Source organism: Ailuropoda melanoleuca, chromosome 5, assembly GCF_002007445.2.
Source record: "Ailuropoda melanoleuca isolate Jingjing chromosome 5, ASM200744v2, whole genome shotgun sequence".
Taxonomy (NCBI): Eukaryota; Metazoa; Chordata; class Mammalia; order Carnivora; family Ursidae; genus Ailuropoda; species Ailuropoda melanoleuca.
In genome coordinates, this window is record NC_048222.1 from 72,805,814 (window position 1) to 72,833,259 (window position 27,446).

General features: G+C 42.9%; 1 protein-coding gene across 4 annotated transcripts in view; it reads right to left on the minus strand.

Moving 5' to 3' along the window:
- Positions 1-27,446, minus strand: part of DOCK5 (dedicator of cytokinesis 5) — a 213,681-nt gene that overhangs the window by 93,035 nt on the left and 93,200 nt on the right. For 3 of the 4 annotated variants that reach the window (XM_034661245.1, XM_034661244.1, XM_034661246.1), the window contains exons 6-13: positions 22,130-22,278; positions 19,284-19,419; positions 17,776-17,933; positions 16,520-16,601; positions 14,068-14,197; positions 11,084-11,156; positions 7,221-7,363; positions 4,106-4,231 (exon numbers count right to left, since the gene is read on the minus strand). In XM_034661245.1, the coding sequence (XP_034517136.1) occupies positions 4,106-4,231; positions 7,221-7,363; positions 11,084-11,156; positions 14,068-14,197; positions 16,520-16,601; positions 17,776-17,933; positions 19,284-19,419; positions 22,130-22,278 (997 nt within the window). Of the gene's footprint in view, positions 1-4,105; positions 4,232-7,220; positions 7,364-7,934; positions 8,118-11,083; positions 11,157-14,067; positions 14,198-16,519; positions 16,602-17,775; positions 17,934-19,283; positions 19,420-22,129; positions 22,279-27,446 lie in introns of those variants that run through there. The other variant, XM_034661247.1, reaches the window with a different exon arrangement.

Consider the following 27,446-nt stretch of genomic DNA (forward strand, 5'->3'; position numbering starts at 1 on the left):
AACAGAAATGCTCTGACTTTATAGGGAGCTATTCATATACATAAGTTTTTATATACATTGTCCTCTTCAGCATCCTTCACCCTACCTTTCCATGCATACCAAAGTGTCTTTGAAATGCACTGTTTCAAAAGGAACTCTTTTCAATAGTAATCCTTTGTTCTATTTATTAATACCTGCTGTCTAATAATAAGTACACAATGTATTTTATTAGGTTACAGTGGCAGATTTTTTTTCAATAATGCCTTGGAGGGCGGTATTTTAACACATCTGAAAATAACAAAAGCTAACGCTTATTCGGTGCTTCCTCTGTGCTGGGCACTGTTCAACGTGTCTTACAGGTAATCATTTAGTTAATCCATATAATAACCTGATGAGAGAAACACTATTTCTAAAAGCCTGTAGAATACTTTACCTTTATTTAAATCAGCTTAATTGTTTTTACCAGTATCAGAATCATTTCCACTTGTCACAGTCTGGATTATCCAGCACAAAATTTGAAAAATTAATTAGCAAATGAAGAGCCCCCACAGTGAAGAAAAATTTAAATGTTATTGAGATGCTTAAACAAACCCTAGAATGAATGAAAGTCATAACAAGTTCCTGGCCGGGAAGACTCGGTATTATAAAACGGACTCCAAAATCTATACTCTATTATAAACTGCCTCCCAATGTAAAAAAATAAAACCTTCTAGCACTGTAAGAAAATAGGGGTGCACATTTAGAGCACTTTTCATTTTCACCACTCATTTGCTTAGAAAAAAAATTAAGGTCTTGCCCACAGTTGGTTAAGGTGGAGCAAAAGGGGCTTATTCATACAACACAGCTCAAACTCTGAACTGACATATTTTGTCAAGAGAGAAACTGACAATTTGTATTAAAAGCCTTATCTGACAAAGCAACTTCACTGGTAATATTTGTACCACAGTATTAAGAATGTAAGTATTCACCTATAAGGATATTCAGTGTGCTGTTGTTTACAAAAGTGAAAATTTGGAAAATCCTCAATTTCCAACAATAGGCAGCTGTCTGAATAAATTACGGTACAATCAGATGAGATAATATTCATTTATTCATTTAAAAAACTGACTGAGCACTGTTTGGGAGACAATGGTGAGCCAGCCATGCACCAGCCTCACTCTCACAGAGCCTACAGTCTAGAGGAGAGAAGCATTAGCAGATAATCACAGGACAAAATGCATCATTACGAATGAAGGAAAAGATCAGGCTCTGTGAAGGCATAACACTAAGTCCCTACTATGTCTGGAGGCTGTGGGAATCTTTCCTCTGAGCTGATATTGAAGGGAGGAGAGTAAGGGGGAGCGAAAGTAGCATGTGCAAAGGTCCGGAGGCAGGGACATAGGATTGTTGTCCAAACATACAGTTGTCCAGGGAACTGATGGCAGTAGCTACCACTAACAGAGTGACAATGGAGAAGGGGAGGAGGGATGGATTCGAAAGACCGTTCAAAGGTAAAACCGGCAAGTCTTAGTCACTAATTTAGTGTAAGCTATAAAGGAAAGGGAGGTTTAAGGCTGACTTTCAGGTTTCTTGTTGGTGCAACTGGATGGGCAAGGGTGCCGTTCTCTTATATAAAACACAACAGAAGAGCCAGTCTAGATCCAAAGGATTATAAGTTCCAAATGGGGATTCTGAGTAAGAATGAAGCAGTTAAAGAGAGGAGAAGAGAGACCCAGTCAGGTAGGCATAGTGGCTTCTGAAGTCCCGAGGCAGGAAGTAGTTGGATCTATGGCAACAGAGCTCAAAGGAGTGGTCTTGAGGCTACGGACACGAATTTAGACGCAACTAAGACACAGAGGCAAAATGAGTGGAGGAAATCACATAGGAAGAGAATACAGCAATGAGAAGGAAAAGAGGTCTGTTATGGACTGAACTGTTCCCCCTAAATTCATATGCCGAAGCCCTCACCCCTATACTTCCAAATGCGGCTGTACGTGGAGACTGGCCCCTTAAAAAGGTGACTAAGGTAAAATGAGGTCATATGTGGGTGCTATTCTAATATAAGTGATGTCCTTATAAGAAGAGATTAGACCCGGGTGACCGTGTGAGGACGCAGTGAGAAGACGGCCATCTCTAAGCCAAGAAGGGAGGGTTGGAAGAATCCAACCCTGCTGACATCTCAGACTTCCAGCCTCCGCAAGTGTGAGAAAATAAATGTCTGTTGTTGAAGCTGCCCAGCATGTGGGACTTTATTAGGGCAGCCCGAGCAAACTAACAGAGGACATAAGGACCAGATACTGGGGAACTCTAACATTTAAAGGCAAGGTTGAAGGGGACATGGTGGCAAAGGGGAATGGAGACAAAGAGAAGAGTGCAGGTCCCCGGCGATGAGGGTGGACCATGTCAACGAGCGGGTGGTCGACAATGTCACATGTTGCCCAGAGAACCCGAGACAGGCTAAAAAATATCCCCTGGACTGAGTGGCATTACAATCTCGGGTGACTCTAGTGACACCATTCTGGACGGGACAGAGGGTGACTGGCAGATGCAGAAACAGAGATGGAGAGCATGTTATGTGATGGCTTCTGAGATGCTGGCTGTGCAGAGGAGGGCGGACAGCAGGAGCACCTGAGCTAGAGGGGAAAGTAGGGCTGAGGCAAGGGCTGATGGTGTCACTGGAGCCTGTCCAAATGGTGATGACAAGCGACAAGGTAAGGAGCTTTGGTCTGGATCTCTTATTTCTCAAACTTGGCCGATCACCAGAATCCCTGGGGAAGCCTTGGTCTTACAGACTGAATCGAGTCTCTGGAACGCTGTGGGAACCTGTATTTTAACGTTTCTGAGCTGAACCAAAGACCAGCATTTGGGAGCCATTGTCCTAGATGATTTTCCAAGTCTCTGAGAGCCCTGGCAGTCCGGGAACCAATCCTATCGACTAGACAGATTAGAAAGAATCTTCCTAGCCAGATGGCAAAGATAAATTCACTTTGTCCAAAAAAATAAATTTCTCCCTTTTATTGTTTCAGATTTCATTCTTGCTGTAGTAATAACACTGCCTTTGGTTATAGGAATGTTACCAATGCTTATTTTTTAAACAAGAAGACAAACACTTTCACAGAATGAAGATGACGACGCACTGGGCTGATGAGTCTGGAAGGGATGATATCAGCAGACAAAGCACCACCTTCTTTCATGAGAAAGGAAAAAGATGGTCTCCATTCAGATAGCTCTTTTTCCCATTCATCCTTTTTAATGCCACTATGTGCAGACGATGTGTGTGGCAACACGTTATTACCGCTCCTTAATCTCCAGAAGGAGGAATAAGATGTTGTGTTACGTTAAAGGAACCCCAATTTTTACGTAGTAGACAACAGCATGGTTTTCTAAAATTTTTCTAACATGCCAAAGGTTACTTATTTATATATTCTATCTACCTATCTATAAAATTCACCATATCATATTTTATTATTTACAACACATATGCTTTATGTAATATATTATCTTATATAAAGTTCCTTGAGATGATTTCCTTTCATTACTATAAAGATTAAATCAAATGGGTTAAGTCAGCGAATTCAAGAGAACACATATGCAGATCACCAACATATGGTGCCAAAAAAGACAAAAGGAAAGTAAGAAAACCGCAGAATGTTTACATCCTTGTCGCCATATGTATGCGGAGGGCCAAGCACACAGTCGGAGTTTAAGCAAATGGGGCAAAGGGTCTGGCTGCACTGAGCTGAGCAGGCTCCTCGCTGGGGCTTCCTGGCCAGCGCCCCCCAATGCTGGTAATGTCACCCTGAGAAAGGGACATGCGACAAGGCAAATCACTTTTGGGGCGTGAAACCTGTGCTACCATTAGTGATCCTTAACGGGTAACATGGGGAAGAATTTCAGAGGGGCTTGTGCAGAACAGAAAGGAAGAACGCGGCGAGGAAATTCTGAGTTCCATGCAGAAGCATTATCTCGGGCTTGTGTACCCGGCACTGCAACCCCGAGAGTCTCCCACTGTCTCGATACCACGGATGCGGGTCACTGAAGACCACAGAGGATCTCACATTGCCTCAGCTGTCCTGTTAGACGTAACTGCTGTGTGGAAGGAAGAGCTAGAGGGTGGAGGACAGGTGAACCACGCAAAAGCTTTTACCTGGAAGTATTATTTCAGGAAAGCCCATTTTTCGGGCAATTGCAGTCGATCTATCCACCAAGTGTGAAAAATTCTTCTGAACCTGTGTGAGGTCACCTGGCAAAAGCTTCAAAGATACCCAAAGTCCTTTAAAGAAATAAGGGATGACCGTTTAGTTCTATGATTTATACCATAAACACACAAACGCTGAAAAAAATATATGCATTGTATTAATACAGATACTTTATGATAAAAATGTAAATTCTCCCGCAGTTAACTTATAATTTTTATGACACTCCTATCAAAATCACAACAAGACTTCCTTGAGAATTGGACAGAGGTGTGAACAGATGTTACTTTGGAGGGAAAAAAAAACAAACATGAGTAAAGACAGCCCTTCCTTATCAGATACCAAAATATTGTAGAGCTGTAATCAAGTATTGTATTAGTGCTAGAAAAGATATATACAAATCAATGGAAACAATTAGATTAAGTACTATAATATACAGCAATTTAATATACAGTAAAGATGTATAACATTTTGAAAAAAGAAATGACAATTTCATAAATTTGCTGGAATAATTTTCTTGCTACTTAAAAGAGAATCAATCTAATTTCTCACTTTGCGTTTCCATTAAAATAAATTCCTGGGGCGCCTGGGTGGCACAGCGGTTAAGCGTCTGCCTTCGGCTCAGGGCGTGATCCCGGCGTTATGGGATCGAGCCCCACATCAGGCTCCTCTGCTGTGAGCCTGCTTCTTCCTCTCCCACTCCCCCTGCTTGTGTTCCCTCTCTCGCTGGCTGTCTCTATCTCTGTCGAATAAATAAATAAAATCTTTAAAAAAAAAAAATAAATAAATTCCTAATATAATAAGGAAATAAAATGAACCTTTTTTCTAAGTATAGAGACAAATGAAGAAATCACACAAAAAAAGAATTATCTAGGGGCACCTGGGTAGCTCAGTCGGTTAATGATGTCAGGGTCGTGGGATCAAGCCCCATATGGGGCTCCATACTCAGCGGGGAGTCTGCTTGAGGATTCTCCCCCTCTGCCCCTCCCCACACTTGTGTGTGTGTGCACATGAATGCTCTCTCTAAAATAAATAAATAAATCTTAAAGAAAAAAGAACTATCTATACACAAATGGAAAGTTCTGATATTTATAAAGATGTGAAAGGCAGGCTACAAAAGGGTGAAATAAAGACATCAGATAAATAGAACATGAATAGACAATTCACAAAGAAGTAACAAAGTTGGTAAACACTTGACAAATCAAAAATTGAAAAATACATGTTCTATAAGACGTTGTTATCTTCATAAAAACTGAGAAGGAAAACTTTAGAAAAACTCACGAATGCATAGGAAGGCTAGGTAATTCACCATCAAGTAGTTTTTAAACTGCAGAGAACTATGGAAGTCTACTTTTCACCTTTCAAATAGGTAAAGATATATTTTTTTTTATAGAGAGAGAGAGAGAGTGCACACACGAATAGCAGGGGAGGGGGAGAGAATCCTAGTAGGCTCCATAGCCCAGCGTGGAGCTGGGAAACATGGCTGGATTTCATGACCACAAAATCATGACCTGAGCCAAAATCAAGTGTCAAACGCTTAACCAACTGAGTCACCCAGGAGCCCAACAAACAGGTAAAGATTTTTAACTATTGGGTCGCCAAGCGGGCACTGTGGTAATTAGCACCCACTGACAGAAGTCAATGGAAAGCAATCTGGTAATATGTGTATCTCTGAGTTTGAGCTTGTTCCCATCATTTGACCCAGGAGTCCTACTTCTGGGAATTTTCTTGGGGAGGTATTCCTAAATATGGAAAAAGCTTTATGTATAAAAGTAGTCACAGCAGAGTTATTTAAATATATAATGGTAACAAAATAGAAAACATTTAAGTGTTTCCCTAGGGGGATCAAATTTTCTTAAATCCAAGTAATGGAATATCACGCAGCCAGCCACAGAAAAATACATGTAATGAGCATAAAAACATTTGAAAAGTACTTGCTTTGTTAAGCAGCAAGAAAACAAATTTTTTTTTCCACTTTTGCCTGGGGGAGGGAATTACACTACACAGCAATTTATTTAGTATAAGGATTTTCTACTCTTCTAAATCATATCCTAGGCTAGGAGTTCTAAAACAACAGAAATGTACTTCATTATTTGCTTTCAGATTCTTTAATGATTCCTCACATCTCTTTCCCACCCAGAACAACTGTGAATACATGGAAAACGAAATATGCTGAAAATAAAGTGTTTCCTGATTGCCTCCACTTCAATAGAAGATAGCTACAGGGTGGTTAAAAAAAAAAAGTGACCCAATCTTCAAAATTATCTCCAAATCATCACCATCTTGGTATTTGAGTTTTAAAATTTGAAACAGCTTTTTAAAAAATATTTTTGAATTTATGGATTTAAAATGCAGTTTCAATGAATGGAATTTCTTAGTTAAAACTGTGTCAACAGAAGGAATGATATATGGAAGCACTAAAAACAACTCAAAATGTTTTGCTAGTTAGCCCAGTATTTCATATTAATATCTGTTCAGGGGCTCAGGGGCTCAATCTGGGTGGCTCAGTCCCTTTAAGCATCTGCTTTCAGCTCAGGTCATGATCCCAAGGTCCAGGGATCCAGCCCTGCACTGGACTCTCTGCTCAGTGGGGAGCCTGCTTCTCCCTCTCCCTCCCCCTGCTTCTGCTCTCTCTCTCTCAAATAAATAAGTCAAATCTTAAAAAATTAATATCTGTTCATTTGTATTACTCTGGCCTCTTTCCTCTTAATTTTACTTAACGTAATGGGATAAGCATTCAGAGGGTGGAACATAATTATCCCCAAACTTCTTTCTCGTTGTGCATTTACCTAGAATCAGCATTGGGATTGTAGGGGAGACAAAACTGAGAAAGGTCTCATGGGATAATAATTTGTTCCACAGAATTTACAAAATACAGCTGCGATCCCATTCAGTGCTGAGTGCAGCCTCTGTGCTCTTCAGTGTTCAATGCCTTCAGCAGGAAGCTGAGGACAGCAAACCCCCCGGGTCTGCTTTGCATCAAAGAAGACAGAGAAAAGGGCGGGTGTCCCAGGACCCAGCTCCACCACCGCACCCCCCACCAGCTTAGTGCGCAGGGCTGTGTACCTTGTCCTTTGTGATTCACTTCCTTCGCTGCTATCACTTTATTCAGGACTGAAGTGAGCGGCTCATTCTCCCCAGTCACATGGGATGTTATCAGGGGCGACATGATTAGCTGTCTCTGCCGGATGTAGGTTTCCATTGCGATTCTGGGAAAGTCAGAAATGAGAGGTGAGGAAAAAGAGGAAGTTTCTACAGCACAGCTTCAGGGGCGCCTGGGTGGCTCAGTCGTTAAGCGTCTGCCTTCGGCTCAGGGCGTGATCCCGGCGTTCTGGGATCGAGCCCCACATCAGGCTCCTCTGCTATGAGCCTGCTTCTTCCTCTCCCACTCCCCCTGCTTGTGTTCCCTCTCTTGCTGGCTGTCTCTCTGTGTCAAATAAATAAATAAATAATATATAGCACAGCTTCAGACAGGGCGGGTACTATGGGAATAATCTGGAAATCTAAACAGGAGACGCACCTCACTGGAGGACTCTCCCTTTATTTTTCCATGGGGTGCCTATGTTGGTTATTTCCAAGATGAATTTGGCATCTAAGACAGGCACCCCATGGAAAAAGGAAAAAACAAACTGCCCAAGAACAAACGAAACTGATGGCCAAATATTAACAAAACCAGGGGTAAGGCCTAATGCTCTTTCTGAGGTGGGAGAGGCTGATGGAATGGAACTGAAGAAGCAGCAGGGATGGGATGGGTGAGCGGGCCTCCAGTCCTGGTTCTACCTGGCAGCAAGCTCTGGGCCTCAGTTTCCTCATCTGTACGATGGTCCTAGATCTATGCCTTCCAAGGCCTCCATCTGGCACCGACACTCCACGTACATTCAAGAGCAGCATGCACGCAGCAGCTTTTGGAGGGTGTTCTTAGATTCTCATGTGATGACAAACTCTACGTAGAGTGACGATGGCACAGCCACCAGCAAACAAGCTTCACTTCAGTGGTCCCAACAGGCTGAGATCAAAGAACCAAACGCAGCCCCTCCTGACAGCACAAGCACCTGCAGGAGCTGTATCAGCCTGGTGCAGGTCGACAGTCGCCCTCTCTGCTGTGGTTTTGTTCTCTTGCCCACGACGCAGGCCAGCGTTCTCTGCAGGCTTCTGATCTGTACCCTGATAGTAGCGGGAAAAACTCACTGCAGTGTCTCACTGAAAAGCGCGGGGGCTGTGATCTGAGTGGCTGGTTCAAAGCACTCTCTCTTAGACGGACTAGCAGAGTCCATCCGGCACACTCTCCTCACATAATACGCCGCAAAGCTTACTGATGAGGTAAGTTAGGAAGGCATTTGCCATAAATCTTAGGAGTTAAAAGCCAGAGACTGTGATTTGCATCATGAATGTCTTATAGTGGCTGTTGGCTGCACAGCGAGCGGTAATCAAATCAGGGCTGGGCTCCTGGGAAACTCAGAGCCCGTATTGTTAGACAGCGAAGGCGATCTTAGGGCTCTGTTTCAACATGGCTGCAGGATGGCAGCTGGTTCAGAAATTAGGCGGGGGGCACATAACCAAAGAAAGAAACCCACCTCAGAAGTGAGATAAACATACAGAGTAACGTCCACATCCATGCATGCTGCTCCAATCATGTACACATACATATAACAAGCATATATATAATACCTAATGCACATATAATAGTGACAAATAACTTTATACGTATATGTAATAGGAACATCCATGGACGTGAAAGTTCTTCTTGTTCATATTTATCATAAGTATAATATATACACTTTAATATTTCTAAATATATGTTCATATTTATTCTCTGTATTATTTATTTAATATTTACTCATTAATGTTTAAGATAGTCATATATTTAATATATTGATACATTTAACTTAATGTATTAATATAAAATTCTAGGTAATATATTCATTACACTTAATATATTTAATATTTGAATGTGTATGTATCTATTTATACTGGGATCAGCATTCATGAATTTGAAAGTCACTCCATAATTCATATTAGCATTAAGCTACATAAAATATTTACCTCACCACATTCTTGGAGGGTCAGTATACAGGTGGTAGGATACTAGATAAGTGCATTTAAAAATTACTAATAGCAGCCTCTGGATGAAGGAAGGAAGTGCTACCTAGCACGAGCTATTTGTACTATTATACTTAGAAACTGGTCTAAAGGTGGTGTGCTTTAAACTGAAAGATAAAGATTTTTATACTTTCAGTAAAATTACATATAATATATATTTTTGTACAAAAATAGAATCACAGAGTCAAACAAAAATGAGGCAAAATCACCTTGGTTACATCAACAGAAATAATCACTGTTAATTATGGAGTATATTCTCTGAAATACCTAAATTTTGAGGCTTTTAATGAACTGTAACAATTTATATTCTTATAAGTACTGTATATTTCCTTCTACCCAGCCAAACTCTGGATATTGTATATACTTTTAAAACTCGATCAAACCAAATACCAAACCTCCTATTCAATTTGCATTGCATTGATTCTCAATGAATTTACAGGTTCAATTTATAGGGTCTGTGTGCACGCTTGTGTGTGTATATATACACGCATATATTATTTTCTGTTCATATCCTTATGAATTTCTACTAATTATAGAGTAACGATATTCATCCTGTGTTCATACACATTGCAAAGATTTTACTAAATTTTATCCTGTACCTAAGTTATTTAAAATTTTTGTGTGGTTTAACCTGTCAATTTTTCTTTTTCGGTCAGATCATTGCAGTCTGAGTCAGCAAGGCCTCCCACACATCACTATTACATAAAACTTCTATTTTCCTGTAGTATTTTAAGATTTTAGTTCTTACACTTACACATTTAATCATCCGGAATTTCCAGGGGAACACGCTGTAAGACAAGGCTCTAACTTAGGTTTCATAAATGGGTAGCTAACGGTGTCAAACAATTCATCTCTGCCTGGTTCCGATTTCTCCACTGGTCTGTGCTATGACTTTTTAAAAATCATACATTAATTCAAGTATCCTTGGGCTGATTTCCAGAATTCTCTGCGGCTCTACTGATCTGCTCTGGCAGCTGCAGGCTGGCTGAGGCAGTCACCTTCCCTCACTGACACGACCGCCCTGTTAGGACTCTGTTCCAACATCGTCCGTGGCCTCCTTGAGGCCACCACCGCCCGCGCCCTGGGTAAGGTGAGCACGACTGCTAGAGCCACGATGTTCACACATACACTTCTTCAGAGCCATGTGGGTTCACATCTGCTGGCCCCGACTCCCCAAGGGGCCCACATGGGGCTCCAGCTCCTGAAGCTCAGTGGGGAGGCCTTAGCAGAGCTCTTCAGGGAATCCTTCCACGTCCTCCCAGGCTGGCTTTCCATCCGCCAGCAGGAGCCCAGGCATTATCAGTCAGCCCCTCACTCTCAAACCTCCTAAACTCCTTCTACTCAAAGTGTGGTCCCTGGCCCAGCAGCAGCAGCAGCAGCTGGAAGCCTATTAGCCACAGCCTCCATACCTACCAGACCACGTTTTATATTCTGGCAAGATCTCTGGAGAAGCCCCAAGCTGTCCTACATGATGCCTTGTCCTCTGTAATACCTGTTCCAGACAACAGAGTACAAACAGACTTTGGCCCTTCTGACACCCACGGGGCACCATTCTCCGGTTTTTGGTGCAGATACAGATTTGCCCCTTCTATTCCATTAGTCCCTTCTGTAGAATCAAAAACGTCAGGCTCACCCTCCTACATGTGACCCCAATATAAAGGACCTTGAATAAAGTCTTCCATGAGCTTCTATCTCCCAATCTTCCAGCTTACCAGGCTTTCCTTCTGTAACTAAGCAAATGGTTCCCAGCACCTGGTTCTGTGTTAACAGATCATTCAAAGCACTGATCCAGGTCTCAAGTCACCCGGGATAAATGCCCAAGTACTTACTGTTGAAAGGGAATAAAATGCTGCTTTTCTTCGTCATCCACCTTCCCATGTATGATATCAGTAATATCCATCACTAGGAAAAAGATAAAACTTGATTAAAGAACTTAATTGCTTCAGGCTTCAGTAAGTGACTATGGAAAACTACAGTATCTGCAAACACAGGACACCAGAGAAGAAAGATACCACATGGGGACATGTAGGTCTTCACCAGCAATGATTCCCTGTGCCCAGTCTGCAGAACAAGTCATCAGGAGTGCGGGCAGTGGTCTGGGTTTTTCTCAGATTGATCTGGCAGACCACCCGCTTTTTAAATTCTACACAGCCAAGTGCTAAATTCTTGAGAAGTCGGAAACCATATTTTTTTTGTTTTTTTGTTTTGTTTTGTTTTTTTAGCAAGCCTGCATTCAGACACAGAGCACACATATTTTTGTCAGGAGTGTCAACAGAATGAAGACCTGAGAGAGAAACTCAAGACTTGAAGGGGTCAGCCGTCTCTCGGACTCAACACGGTGGCACCTGGCTTCCACAGACACAGGGAGAAGCCAGGGCGCCAGCAGCGCAGAACAGAAAATCACGCAGTGATTTGCTTCTTCGGGCACAAGAGGAGCAATGAATACAGCACAGTCCTGTGCCTACTGCATCTATTATATTACTTGTACCAACACTACTATTCGCCCTGCTTTAAGAGATAAGGACACCCAGCACAGGAAAGGTTGGTAACTTGTCCCAGATCAGAAGTTTTAAGTGGTGAAGCCAGGGTATGAACCCGACAGCGATTAGGGGGCCAAATCACTTTAAGCCAACAATGCCCTGCTGCCCAGAAAACTAAGTGGGCCACCCTACAGCTGTTCAGACCAGGCAGGGCCCACAGCCAAGAGGCGAGCCCTGGGTTAATGAATTACAGTCTGGCCATAAAACACACACTCACCATCTACTCCCCAGATAACCTGTTTGGAGATTAGAAGAAGTACTGAGATAGGAGACATTTCTTGTATGAAAAACTAAAGGATAAGGATGGAAATGCCTTCTCAAAGTGACCTAAGCCAGTGGGTCAGGCTTGGGAAATAATAATGTTGGTGAAAGGATGCTGTAAAAGTGGCCCATGCCGTCAGCTTGCTGTTAGCCCTTAAGAGACCTCTGCAAAACACTGTACCAAAAAAAAAAAAAAACAAACAAAACCCTGAAAAATCCATGTCTGGCGCACCCCCTCTTCCAAGGGGTGGTTCATTTGTCAATGCCGTCATGCAGTTACTCAAGATCTCTGTTGATCAATGCTTGGCATCGAGGCTTAAATTACTGTTCTCTCCATACACACACACACACACCCATCCCGAAACAGAAAAACAAGCAAAAGCTTGATGTTCAAATCTCTTTGGCCCATTTTGAATGACAGTGACTTAAATATGCCCTAAATTCGGGGTGCCTGGGTGGCTCAGTCTTAAAGCATCTGCCTTCGGCTCAGGTCATGATCCCAGGGTCCTGGGATTGAGCCCCACATCGAGCTCCTCTTCTGGGAGCCTGCTTCTTCCTCTCCCACTCCCCCCTGCTTGTGTTCCCTCTCTCGCTGGCTGTCTCTCTCTCTCTGTCAAATAAATAAATAAAATCTTTAAAAAAAAATGCCCTAAATTCTTAGTTCAGTGGATTGTCATATAGATGGCTAAATTGTGCTAGGCCAATGTTCCTTGCCTTTTCTGTGATTTCATTTTAATTATCTCTCAGGAGTAACACTGTGCCCTCCTCAGAGACCAGCAGACCTTGAGCACCAAGTAGAAGTGCAAGGTTGGTCACGGAATGACAATATACTCAGTCTCATGGAGAGGAAGCCTCGCTGCCCACACAACCCACAAGGTCAGTCCTGCTGACATTTTCTGGCCATTTGTTCCAGGAGAATTATGGCACTTTATGAGCTTTCAAAACTCCTTAGTGACCAGAACGTCAATGTATGACCAGGAATTTATTTCCTTAATTTAAGAAACTACAGAAGAAAATGCAGGGGCTCATGGGAGGTTGTGGGGCGTGATTTAAGCCAAGGACTCACCTCGAAAGAGGTTACGAACCCAATGTTGCCTTTGAAGAGTGAATCTCTGAGACAGGCAAGCTGCTTTCCAGAGAGAATTTTATTGGACTGAAATCAATACACAGCCCTCAGGCAGGGAGAATGCCAGTAGTCACAACTGAGGCTTTCCTACAGTCCTACTGTGCACAAGGCACTGTGAGGGTCACCAAGGGAGAAACAAAGGAGGCAGGGTCTAGGTGAGGACACAGAACCCCAGAGAAAAGATAACTGGTAGCCTCAGGCAGTGAACGCTGTGTGTCTGATACTCACGTTGACAACCAAATTCATCTTGCCCTGTCTCTGGGTTTCCCTTCCTCCTATTTTCAATTGTGTGCATGTGGCGGGGGTAAAACCTGCTGTTTTAACCATTCTTCAATGTACAGCAGCATTCAGCACATTCACGAGGCTGTGCGGCCATCAGCACCATCCTTCTCCAGAACTTTTCCATCTTCCCAAACTAACTCCCCCCATCTCCCCCTCCCCCAGTCCCTGACAAGCCCCACTCTACTTTGTCTCTATGAATCTGACCACCCTGGGTACATCATATAAGTGAGATCACACAGTGTTTATCTTTTTGTGCCTGGCTTATTTCAGTTTATACAACATCCTCAAGGTTCATCCACATTGTAGAATTTCCTTCCTTTCTCAGGCTGAATGATATTCCACTGTATGGACAGAACACATTTTCTTTATCCATGTATCCATCCATGGACTCTTGGATTGCTTCCATCTTTTGGCTAGTGTGAATAACGCTGCTCTAAACCCAGGTGTACAAGCATCCTGAGACCTTTTGCTTCCAGTTCTTTTGGGTAGACACCCAAAAGTGGGATTCCTGGATCGTAAGTTTGATGTTTAATTGTCGGAGGCCCTGCCGTGCTGTCCTTTACAGTGGCTGCACCATTTACATTTGTCTCTGGGTTTTCTGTACCTGCTACTCCAAAAGGTCTTCGGAGCCCACAGGTGTGCTTTTTGCCCTCCTTCAGCTCCATGTGGCCCACCCGGACAATCTGGCACACGAGGCTGATGCGGGGCCGGATGAGGTCTGTGCTACTGAGGTCCTAAAGGGGCAGAGAGCAGGCAAAAAGGAGATCATGCTGCATCACCCTGTCACCCTTGTTTCTCTTTTCACTCAACAACAGGACACCGTTCAGAGCCTATTTGCCAATGCTGGAGTATCAGAATGACTCCTCCCTCCCCCACACCCACCCAAGAACTACCAGGGCATCAGAGGAAAACGACTGTACTCAAAAAGGGAAGGAATTTGTTTGATTTCCCAGTTCCTACTTCAAATCGAGAAATCAGATCATTTTCAAGCTAAAGTCTCTAATTTATCAATTTAAGCAGGGTATTTAAAAATCGGGACACCTGTCATTGCTGCTTTATATTCTGCCAGGACGTGGCTGGGCACCTGATGCATTTCAGTGTCAAATGAAATCAAAGCTTGCATGGTGCTGACATTTACTGGGGATCTACACATGCTGAAGATATTTCATCTTCCAAATAATCCTGTGAGGCAACTATAACAGACAAATTTACACGTGCTGGTTTCTGTAATTATTCATCTGTTTTATGAGACGTATTCATTGAGAGCTTCTGGGTGTATGTTGATTAATGAAAGATGTGTAGATGAGATGTCTCTGTTTTTTTGTGGTTTGTGTTCTGCACTTGTTTGTATTCTTAAGGATGGGTGAGTAAACCCATGAATGAGCTCACATATCTCATTCTCTTTAACACCAGAAATAATTTAATTGCATCTCAAATTCCTTTCATGAAACAGCTGTCCAAGGCCTCCTTACTGAATCAAGAATTACTTTCTAGATAGTCATTCCAAATCCATCCTCTATAATTTAGTTAACTCAGGTCTCCAAGATAGGAATACATAGCAATGATAGCATCAACCCTGAATTTCTGCTCTAGACTTTGTGAGGCTTCTGTTAGTAACAGACAGATAAAGACTCCGGGTGACTAGTTTCATAAATTGTGGCACACGGATGCTGTTTATTAAGGTACAATAATTTGTAAAAGAAGTTTTTGTAGAATGATCAAGGAAGTGGTCACCGCATTTTATTTAACTGAAAAGGCTGGACACGACATCTGCATCCCAAGAAGATCCTGATTGGTAGAGAGGTGGGGGAAAGGGGATGAAATGCAGCTTTTCTAAAATGCTATCAACCAGAAGATGGACCAAAAATTCAGTAATTCCTTTTTTAATGTGTTTTTTTCAAGGTACACATTGACTGATATATGCCTTTTGGTGTTAGGAGAAAATCCACGTATCTGTGAACTCAGGAAGAGAGGTTTCAGGAAGAGTTCAAGCTCTTTCTCTTTGTTTACCAGGCAGTAAAGATACAGGTGGGTCAGCGCATAAGCAGTAATCACACAGTGCTTGTTCCAGAAACGGGACGTTAACAGAAGGAATAAATAATAATAAGGAGAAAAGAAAGAATGGTGGTGATTACGATATGATTATTATGGTGATTAGACTGTACTGGGTCCACTGCTCCCTGCTCCCTATCACGTACTTTGGCGCTTTCCCTTAGAGTCTATTTTCCTTGCCCTATGAGTGGTAAGAGAGTAAGGAGGTAAAATACGTGTGTGGGCTTAAGGAAAGAATGCAGAGAAGGAAGAGAGTGTCTCTTGCAGGCCTAGTGGAGAGCAGGTGGCAGTGCTCTAGGGCATTTCAAGCACCGATGTCATAAAAAAGTGAGAGAACCCCAAGAAAATTCTAGCCCAAGAGAAAGAGTCGCCATGCCCCAGGCTATAAGCCAATAAACCCCCTTGCTCTTGACCCATAGAGAGCAGCGCTCCTCCTTCCTTCGATAAGAGGAGGAGAGCAGCGTAAAGTCCATTAAAATATGAGCAAACAAAAAAGTCGAGATCCCCGTCTTTGCCTGAGCTGTAACCTTGATCTGGAACGCTCTTCTCTTTACCAGCATTGCTCACTCTCTTGTCAACTTCAAGTTCTTGCCAAAACGACCCTTCTCACGAAGGTCTGCCCCAACCCACCTCTTTAAAACAGCACTCCTTCCCCAGCCCCAACCTCCACCCCCTCTAAGTACTTATGACTTCTAACATTCTATGCAATGTACTCATTTATGTGATCATTGTTTCTTACTGTCTCCCATTTTGGATAACAGCTCCTTGACCAGGGATGTTTTTTCTGGTGTGTTCACAGCTGTACTTCAAGCGTCTATGTCAGTAGCTGGCATCTAACAGGTGCTCAATAAACACTGCTGAATCAACAAATGGTTATTCCTGCTGGGAGGATTATGGTGATTTTTCTTTTCAGCTTTCCATTTCTGAGGTTTTCCACATACTTACCATGTGCATCTGCTAATATCGTAAGCATGGAAAATGATTAAACATAAGGTAGGACTTACAGTAAAAACCGCTTGAAGGTTATTAAGCTTCTCTATTTCCTTGGGCATCCCATTACTGCCCCAACGAATCAGGTAATTCTCACTGGTGAAGGAAAAAAAAATTATCCATAACAAAGGGCTAACTGGCAATGGAGCGGCCCTCGGCACAGACTTCACAGGGTACAAGGAAGGCCCCCAAAAGCTCCGTTGAATTTATCAGGCCAGTGAGAATGTAGCACCCAAGTGGCGGCTCCCCGGTCTCCCGGCTTTGCAGAAGCGGGCGCGCCGCAGCCCAGTTCTGTGAGGCACACCCGGGGCGGACCCAAGACAAACTCTGCTCAGGACGGGCCAGACATAGCAAATTCTACCAGATGCCGCCTGGCGTCTTTTCTCCACTTACAATTCTTTGTATAAAAGTTTCAGCTTTGCTGAATCAGGAATATAATTTTAAAATAATCATTCCAAGTCCATCCCCTGGAATGTACTCCATCACACTCAGATACAATTTCTATTATAGAAATAAACAATTTGTCAGTAACTACTTTTAGCCATCTGCTCAAAAATAAATCTGTTTTCTTAGCTGCTCAGCTAAGTAGTAGCGTGACTGGAGTCGAACAAAGACTATTACCATTCTCTATAGTCTTAAACAAAATTTTTTTTAAAGACTTTATTTTTTAGAGCAGTTTACAGCTGACAACAAAGCTGAGCGGAAGGGCCAGAGTTTCCATATGTCCCTTGCCTCCTGCCCCGCCCCCACAGCCTCGCCCACTATCGGCATCATCCAGCACACTGATACATTTGTTACAACTGAAGGACCTACACTGATACCTCATTACCCCCCAGAGTCCACAGCTGACCTTAGGGTTCTCTTTGTGCTTGCATTCAACTGATCTGGACAAATGTAGGATGACACACATCCACCATTACGGAATCACACACAATAGTTTCGCTGACCTAAAATCCTCTGTGCTCTGCTGACGCATTCCTCCCTTACCCCATCTCCCATGGTCTTTTGAACCCTTTGTCCCCGTCTCCATGTTCTGATGAGTTTTATGTGATTCTAAGACCCAGGGAGTACACAAACTGTCACTGCACACTTCCAGCAGCCATACAGAAAGGCTCTGTAGCCCGAAGGATTTGATTTTCTACCACTTAGCAATCCTACCCCCTTTTCTATCTCCAGCTCTCACACCGAGCAAAGGGCTCCTCTGGTGGGTGGCAGGTGAAGGCTGAGTTATTTCTGCAGGGGCAACAGCAGACGGCCTGGGACTCACTACCTGATGAAGGTGGACTGGTCCGGGTCATAGAGGGCCATGAACAACTCGGCGTCTTCCCCAATGTTGCAGACAAAGTTCTTGAAGTTCACATAGAGGCCGTAGGTGTGGACGGCACTGAAGACAGACTGGCCCCGCAAGTCCAGGTTCTGAAGAACTGACTGAATACAGAGGAAAAGAGAGAAAAGCCTCTTGGTTTCAGCAAATGGGGAATAATGGCAAAGACACAGGCCGGCAAATAGGGGACAAATATAATTGCCACCTGAGGGCAGAAGCACCGACTGAGAAGAAAGTGTGCGTATGCAGCCAGATGATCAAGTGCACAAAATACAATCGCTATGATTTGGACCATCAAGACTGTCCTCCTGTTCATGGGGCAACTGGGTGGTTCAGTCAGTTAAGCGTCTGACTCCTGATTTCGGCTCAGTCATGATCTCGGGGTTGTGAGATAGAGCCCCATGTCAGGCTCTGTGCTCAGCAGGGAGTCTGCTTGAGATTCTCTCTTTCCCTTGCCCTCTGCCCCTCCCCCACCCTGTGCATGTGCACTCTCTCTCACGCTCTCTCTCTCAAGTAAGTAAATAAATCTTTGGAAAAAAAAAAAAAAAGACTGTCCTGTTCAGGGCCTTGAGCCCAGCGAATTCAGTAAGTGCTGTCTAAAAATGACAACTCCTGGCTTAGCAGCTTCAGGAATTTCTCATCTCTCACACGGCTTCTGAATGAACGCCAGAGGCACAAAAATGATGATCCATTATCCCTCTTTTTGGGAACAGTTTTCATTGCAAATAAGAGATTCCATTGGAAAGGCTTCACTCTCAAGTGTGGTTAGCCATTGGATCCAGAAACACAATTAATCATCACAACTGTGCTTAAGAAACAAAACTACAAACTACATGAACACAAGCCTTTACTCATTAGGACAGAAGACTGGAAGAATATATACCAAGATATCAATACAGCTGGGTCTGTGCCATCACACTATGGGGAATTTTTCTTGTTCTCTTTCTCTGTACTTTTCTAATTTTTATTTAATGTCCAATTGTTACTTTTAAAATCTTTCAAATGCTTTATTTTTAAATATTATTTTATTTAGTTTGGAAACTGTATTATGTACACCAAATACAGAAGGTTACACAGTATAAAGGCTCCCTCCCACCCAGTTCTCCTTCCTAGAGTCAACAATTAATTATCAATTTCTTGTCTATCTTTTCTGAATTAGTCTATGCATATGCAAACACAGAGGTATGTATATCTCTTTTTGAAACACAAAGACTAGTGTTCTGTACTCACTGTTCTGAATCTTGCTCTTTTTCTATTAATGCAAATCTTTGCAATCTTTCTGTATCAGAAGGTATATCACTGCCTCATTTTTTTGTTATGTTTTGCTTTTCAATGAGGCAACGAATGATTTTCTAAACATTTCTACCTCTTGTTATCGACTCCCTTTCTCTCATTAAAAACAAAAGAAAAATGGAATCTCAGTGACCCAAATCTGCACATTGGAGGAAGTGTACCTTTTCTTCTTGGATCTTTTCCTCAATCCTTTTTGAGGCCACTTCATGGGCCTTGAAGAGGGCAATGGTGCTGGTTTCATCTGGGTCCAAGATGTTCCCGTTGTCATCTCTCACTACCAGATCTAATCCAAGCATTCTAGAAAGAAAGGAGTCATCAGCAAGTTCTCCTTATTAAGAACAGACCCTTTCCTGAGGAGTCCCCAGAAAAGAACCCAGAGGATTCATGGTTAGAAAGTTGGGTGCTGGACCAGTCAAGTTAAGAACAGCTCCGTGGCTTTTCTTTTTTTGATTTCTGCCTCCTTTCCACATAACTTGTGGTAAATAAGTTATGAAAACGTATGGCAATGTTAACCAAACTCATATGATATGCAAAGTAATTTGTTCCGCAGAAACTCCACAGAAAAGGCAAAACCATCACTGCTTCTGACCAGATTCCTTTGATCAACGCCTCTTCCCCGATCTTCTATTTTTGGCATTGATAGGCCAGTGCATAAATATCTGGGGAGTTTGCCTGATTTCCTTAAAAGTTCAATGTTGAGGGGCGCCTGGGTAGCACCGCAGTTAAGCGTCTGCCTTCGGCTCAGGGCGTGATCCCGGCGTTGTGGGATCGAGCCCCGCGTCAGGCTCCTACGCTAGGAGCCTGCTTCTTCCTCTCCCGCTCCCCTGCTTGTGTTCCCTCTTTCGCTGGCTGTCTCTATCTCTGTCGAATAAATAAATAAAATCTTTAAAAAAAAAAAAAAAGTTCAATGTTGAGGACAGCCTTTAATTCAAGACTGTCTTAAATGTGATCGGTGAAGTAGGTCCTGGCTGGTGGAATCTCATAACCTATCTCATAGCATGGGCTCTACTGTTACTCAGATCGGGATTTGAATCTTGGCTTGAATACATGCTGGCAAGAGGACTCCAGGTAATTTACTTAATTTTGCAAAGCCCTGACTTCCCCATCTGTAAATATTCCCTACCCTTCAGGGTTGTTGCGAGAATTTAATGAGATAACACGTAAAGCACGTTAACGCAGTGTCTAGTATATAGTACACTCTCCATCCATGGCAGGTCTTACTGCAGTAACCGGCGCGAGAACACGCCCAGCTGTGTTAAGTCATAGCTCTGAGTGTTACAGAGGAAAACTGAGAGCCATGTGGTCTATGCAGGGCACAATCCCTACCCAGGCTCTTATGCCCAATGTGCACAAAGAAGTAGGAAAAAAATGTGCTTAGTTCCAAGATGTTGGGGACTGTGGTGGAAACAGGATACTGCTATCTGAATGCCCAGCGTACATTCCAGGAACCAGCAATTTGGGAGCAGGGATGTTCAAAAAGCAAGAAAGCAGAGGGGTAATAGTGAAATGTGCTAAGTCTTTGGGAAGAAAGCAAAAATGTCTAATTACCCTCCTCTCCCTGTTTTGTAGCATCTCCATCAACTGATTTAATCTGGCAGGTTCCTTTCCATGGCAGCCAGACCCACAGGCCACCAGACGCAGGAGCAACAGGATCTTGCTGGCAGCTCCGAGACTGGGCACTGACACACTAATGAGGCAGCTTCATTTCTTAGGCTGCTTCTAAAGGCTGGTGGGATGGCAGGCATGTCTGTCTGTGGGACATTAACATCCTATGCTGAAGATCAGAACCCTCTAGGCCCATGTAATACTGTGACAAGTCTCAAAAATACAGGGGCAGCAGAGGTGCAAGGAGGGACCTGACTTAGCTGACCATAGCTATTTTTGAAGAAACGTCCCAGTGCGTGACTGGCAATATAACCCGTGGTTATAGTCCTATGAATGGACAGGTGACAAGGGAGGGAACAGTTCATTCTTAACCCTAAGAAGGGACCACTAAACACAGAATCGTAAGTTTGGGGTTCAAATTCCAACTTCCCCACTTATGATCTCTGTAACTTGGAAATAAATCACTTCACCTCACTTGGTCTATTTCTTTAACCATAAAATGGGTTATAATCAATAATATATGTGAAGGGTACATAGGAGATTTCAAATAATGGTTGATTCTGAATCTTGTATCTGTATTCACTCCAGCTATTTCTGAATACAGTTGTCAGAATCTATAACATTTAAGTGAGTAGGGTAACGAGCTGTATTTTACCAGGTGTCAGAAGAGTCCTGAGGCAAAGGGGGAAGGGGAAAAAAATCACATATGCACAACTTGAAGAAATTTAGAAAACCAAATGAAATATCAAACACAGCATCAACAAAACTAAGGAACCAACCCAGGCTTTTAAAAGGAGCTGTTCAGGAGGGATGCAACCCAGGCCACCGGTAACTGACGAGCTGACTGATTTCTCACTTTCTAAAGGGCAATAATGTCTATAACTTATATATCTACTTGAGCTAATCACAAGATTAATGAAGTGATTAACTCTTTAGAGGTTACTGGAGACATAATCAACAGGCTAAAAATATGTTTTACTCTTCTTGTAAATTTGGTTTTCATATGCTACACACCATGGTCCCAGTTAGGGAACGTGAAGAGAAAGACAGAGAATGAGTCTGATGCTGACTTAAAATCCACTGTTGGAATAAAAACTGAGATTGATGCAGGCCTCAGAAAATGTGACTTCAGATGCCCTGTCCCTTTCAGTCTTGTTTGGCAGCGAAGTCCCATCTTCCCTGATCGTCTGTCATCCCCTTGACCCAGAGATCCCACACAGGGTATGGCCTATGCAAGGGACTGCCACATTTCCCAACAAAATTAAAAGTTCTCCAATGCAAAAAGAGAGCAGTAAGCATCATTCTTTGACAATTCCAAGATCAAAAATGATGGCCATCCATGCCCTTAGCATGAATGTGCCCATCTCTTTCCAAGCTCTCGGTGAAATCATCCCTGGTGTACCTGTTTCCATGATCGATTTTGGCTGTGACCTTTTTCTTGAGCTCTGCCAGTTCATCCTTGGGGAGGGTTCCAGACAGGATCTGGGACCGCCACTCAATCAGGCAATACGTCATCTGCTGTAGCTGGCGAAAGAGTGTGACCTTGTTGTTCTAGGATGGGAAAATGAGGTGGAGGAAAGAACAAAAAATAAAAGTGTGATGGAGGATGGAGCCATCTTTTGACTTGACTCTTACTTTATAAGGTGTTACTTAAGCAATTAATTTTCCCATATGGTAAGCTGTACACTTCAAAGGGCTTTTGGTTTTTGTTTTTGTTTCTTTTTTAAATAGGGATGGCTGTGCTCTAGGCCATTCTCATCCCTCTTCCATTCCAACTTTAGAATCAGATAAGCTATTGTAGGATGGATGGTTGTACCTAACTCATAAGTACATCAACTTGTCCATGTACCCTAAGTTCAACCATGTCCCTCCTCTGTTTTAAACCCTCCAGGATTTCCTCTGCAGACACAGCATATCACATTGTAAACCCCTTCCTATTTTGGGTTCTGTCCACACTCCCAGCTGCATTTTACACCAATCTCTACCTCAAAAATCTATGTTCCTTCCATGCAAAAGCTATGTCCATTTCTCCTGAGTGCTCCAGACCCTTTTCATATGGTACTTCCTCTCCTGGAACCACTTTTCTCCTCTTCCCCCAAGCTTACCCCCATGTCATGCCTCCTTACACACCACAACCACCAACAGTTGCTAATTCTTACTTTTTTGTTCTCAACTTAGAAGTCTCTTGCTCAAAACCCTAACTGTGGGCTGGCTAACACTCCCACTGCCCTGGAATTTACTCCCATCCTGGCCTGTCTGACTCTCTTCCTAGACGTAAGCTTCTACAGGACAGGACGAGGAGCTTGTTCATTTTTGTATCCCTAGGAGCTGGTACAGAGCAGATGTTCTATAAAATGTACTACATGTATGAATTATGGATGGAGAAAGAACTATAATTTCAGAGATAAAGGATAATGGAAAATGAAATGGAGAATATAATTTTAAAGTCCTCATAAAACTGTTAGACAATCCTGGAAATTGTCAGACCTACAATAATTAAACCATTATTCTGGGCTTCAGTAAGAACTTCTATATGTGAACCAAACTAACTTATGACCAACTAATTATATGGACTTCTATCATTTTAAGAGCCAAATATCTGATTTCCAACCCATTCTGACCTTGGTTTTATCTAAACGATTAACATATATAAGTAACAGATCATATCACTAACATATACAATATTGTTTACATAAATAACATATATCTAATCATTTTATACACACAAGATAATTTTAAATTGTGAAAAGGTGCCAGAAGGAAAATAAATGGGGGCAATATGATCGGGTGTACATGGGGAAAGGAAGACGCTTGAGATAAAATCATCAAGAAAAACTGTTTTGTGTATCACTTTTGAAACATGTTTTTTTAAAAATAAAAACCTGCACAATTCCACTTACACCTTAAATACTATGAAATCACTTCTTTTTTATTTACAGGAGAAAAATTATGATATATTTATATAACTATAAACTTTAAAATTATAGGAAATATTATCATCTGCTACAATAATAATGCAACCCCCCCCCCCCCACACACACACACCTGAAGGAGTTGTGGACGGCTGCAGAGCCGCCCTTTTGTGGTCTTCTACAACAATCCCCGGGGCAGATTCCTGCCCGAGTTATCAAGGACAATCAAGATACTGAGATACCCAAGATACTCCTGAACAAAGAGTAAACCTGGAGCCAAGATCCCTCAGCCCAGAAGCAGGACGTGGGAGAGAGCACAGATGAGCTGAGTGTAACAAAAGCTCTAAAAGGTCAATGTTCTGTGAGAACACAAAGGAGACAGTCTAAGAACGCCCTTCTATGCTCCATTAACACTATACACCTGAAAAAATACAGACCACGAAACCTGCTTAGAATTTTGTAACTACCTACATTTTATGTGTTTAGCATTTTCCAAATTGCCTCTTTCTCATCAGCCAGTCTTTCAAAATGCATAAAAACGGGACTTTAGGGGGGAGGAGTTAAGATGGCGGAGAAGTAGGGGTCGCCTTTTTCAGCCGGTCCCCTAAGTCGAGCTGGATAGGTACCAGATCAGCCTGAACACCCACGGAACCAGCACGAGATGCAGGAAGATACATCTGGATCTCTACAAATGATCATCTCCATCACTGAGTATTGAGGTACGAAGCGGGGAGCCGTGAATCCTCACACAGATATCGGAAGATAAACGGAAGGGGGAGGGAGCCTCCGTGCTCGGGCGCCAGGAAGCAGTAGCCACCTGTGCTGGGGAGTGGGTGGACTTGCGGACCGGCACCCGTGAGAGAGCAGACTGAGACGGTGAGCCTGGGAACGCGTGCGACCAGACTGAAAACGGAGCTCCAGAGCACGCAGGGGCGGCTGACGGCTGGCAGTGTTAGAAACACACAGGACAGGGGTGCCTGGGTGGCACAGCGGTTAAGCGTCTGCCTTCAGCTCAGGGCGTGATCCCGGCGTTATGAGATCGAGCCCCACATCAGCTGGCTGTCTCTATCTCTGTTGAATAAATCTCCCACTCCCCCTGCTCGTGTTCCCTCTCTCGCTGGCTGTCTCTATCTCTGTTGAATAAATAAATAAAATCTTTAAAAAAATTAAAAAAACGAAACACACAGGACAGAGATGAGCCAGCCCTGGAAGTGAGGGCTGGGACGCCGGCTGTGGGTGGCACATACAGGGACCCTGTATGGTTTAGCAGCACCAACAGAAACAGAGTTAAAGTGGCCAGAAGAGCTCAGTGGAGAGCGGATGTGATCTCTCTGTTCTGAGACAGAGGCTGGGATTCGGCCACTGCTGCTCTCTCAGAAAAGGCACAGCAGACCGCCAGGGAAAGCCACCAGAGAACAAAAGCCTGGAAATATCGGCTCACAGGGTGCCCATCCCCATCCCCCCTCGCAGGGGACACCAAGACTCTACCCAAACAGGGTTTCCTGAGTATCGGTGCGGCAGGCCCCGCCCCCAGAAGGCAGGCTGAAAAATCAAGAAGCCCACATCCCTAAGATCCCTATAAAACAAGGGTGCACGGCCTGGGTCCCGGTCAATAATTTGGGCTCTGGACAACCCCGCAACCTCTCCTCATCAGAATGATGAGAAGGAGAAATCCCCCCCAGCAAAGAAAAGACAATGAGTCTGTGGCCTCTGCCACAGAACTAATGGATATGGATATAACCAAATTATCAGAAATGGAATTCAGAGTAACAATGGTCAAGATAATGTGTAGCCTTAAAAAAAAATATTAACGAGAATATAGGTTCTCTAAGGGCGGAAATGAGAGCGAATCTGGCAGAAATTAAAAATTCTATGAATCAAATGCAGTCAAAACTAGATGCTCTGATGGCCAGGGTAAATGAGGCAGAAGAACGAATCAGCAAATTGGAGGATGGGTTGGTAGAAGACAAAGCTAAAAGAGAAACTTGGCTCAAAAAAATCCAATCTCAAGAACGTAGGTTACGCGAGATTACTGACTCAATGAAATGTTCCAATGTCAGAATCATCGGCATCCCCTGGGGGGTGGAGAAAAACAGAGTCTAGAAGAGATATTTGAACAAATTGTAGCTGAAAACTTCCCTTATCTAGCAAAGGAAACAAGCATTCGTGTCCAAGAGGCAGAGAGGACCGCTCCCAAGCTCAACCACGACAAACCTACGCCACGGCATGTCATAGTGCAATTCGCAAATATTAGATCCAAGGATACAGTATTGAAAGCGGCCAGGGCAAAGAAATTTCTCACGTACCAAGGCAAAGCTATGAGGATTATGTCAGACCTGTCTACACAGACCCAGAATGAGAGAAAGGGTTGGGGAGGAATTTTTAAAGCTCTTTCAGAGAAAAACATGCAGCCAAGGATCCTTTATCCAGCAAGGCTGTCATTCAGATCTGATGGAAAGATAAAGACCTCCCAGAATTGACAGTCACTGACCAATTTCATAACCAAGAAACCAGCCCTACAGGAGATATTAAGGGGGGGGGGTTCTATAAAAGTAAAACGGCCCCAAGAGTGATACAGAGCAGAAAGTTACAATCAATAGAAACAAAGACTTTACAGGCAACATGACATCATTAAAATCATTAAAATCATATCTCTCAATAATCACTCTCAATGTGAATGCCCTAAACGCTCCCATAAAACGCCACAGGGTTGCAGATTCGATAAAAAGACATGACCCATCCATTTGCTGTCTACAAGAGACTCATTTTGCCTAAAGATACATCCAGACTGAAAGTAAAGGGATGGAAAACCATCTTTCATGCCAATGGACCTCAAAAGAAAGCTGGGATAGCAATTCTCATATCAGACAGATTGGATTTTAAACTAAAGACTACAGTTAGAGATACAGAAGGGCACTAAGTTATTCTTAAGGTATGTATCCAATAATGGATATGACAATTATAAATATATATGCCCCCAACAGGGGAGCAGCAAGATACACAAGCCAACTCTTAACCAGAATAAAGAGACATATAGATAAAAATATGTTAATAATACTGGACCTCAACACCCCACTATCAGAAATAGACAGAACACCCTGGCAAAAACTAAGCAAAGAATCAAAGGCTTTGAATGCCATACTCGACGAGTTGGACCTCATAGATATATATAGAACACTACACCCCAGAACCAAAGAATACTCATTCTATTCTAATGCACATGGAACATTCTCAAGAATAGATCATGTTCTGGGTCACAAAACAGGTCGCAACTAATACCAAAAGATTNGATACCAAAAGACTGAAATTATTCCCTGCATATTCTCAGACCACAATGCTTTGAAATTGGAACTCAATCACAAGGAAAAATTTGGAATAAACTCAAACACTTGGAAACTAAGAACCATCCTGCTCAAGAATGATTCAGTAAACCAGGAAATCAAAAAACAAATTAAACAATTTATGGAGACCAACGAGAATGAATACACAACGGTCCAAAACCTATGGGATACTGCAAAGGCAGTCCTAAGGGGGAAATACATAGCCATCCAAGCCTCACTCAAAAGAATAGAAAAATCTAAAATGCAGTTTCTATATTCTCACCTCAAGAAACTGGAACAGCAACAGAGGGACAGGCCTAACCCACTGACAAGGAAGGAGTTGACCAAGATTAGAGCAGAAATCAATGAATTAGAGACCAGAACCACAGTAGAGCAGATCAACAGGACTAGAAGCTGGTTCTTTGAGAGAATCCATAAAATTGATAGACCACTGGCAAAACTTGTCCAAAAACAAAGAGAAAGGACT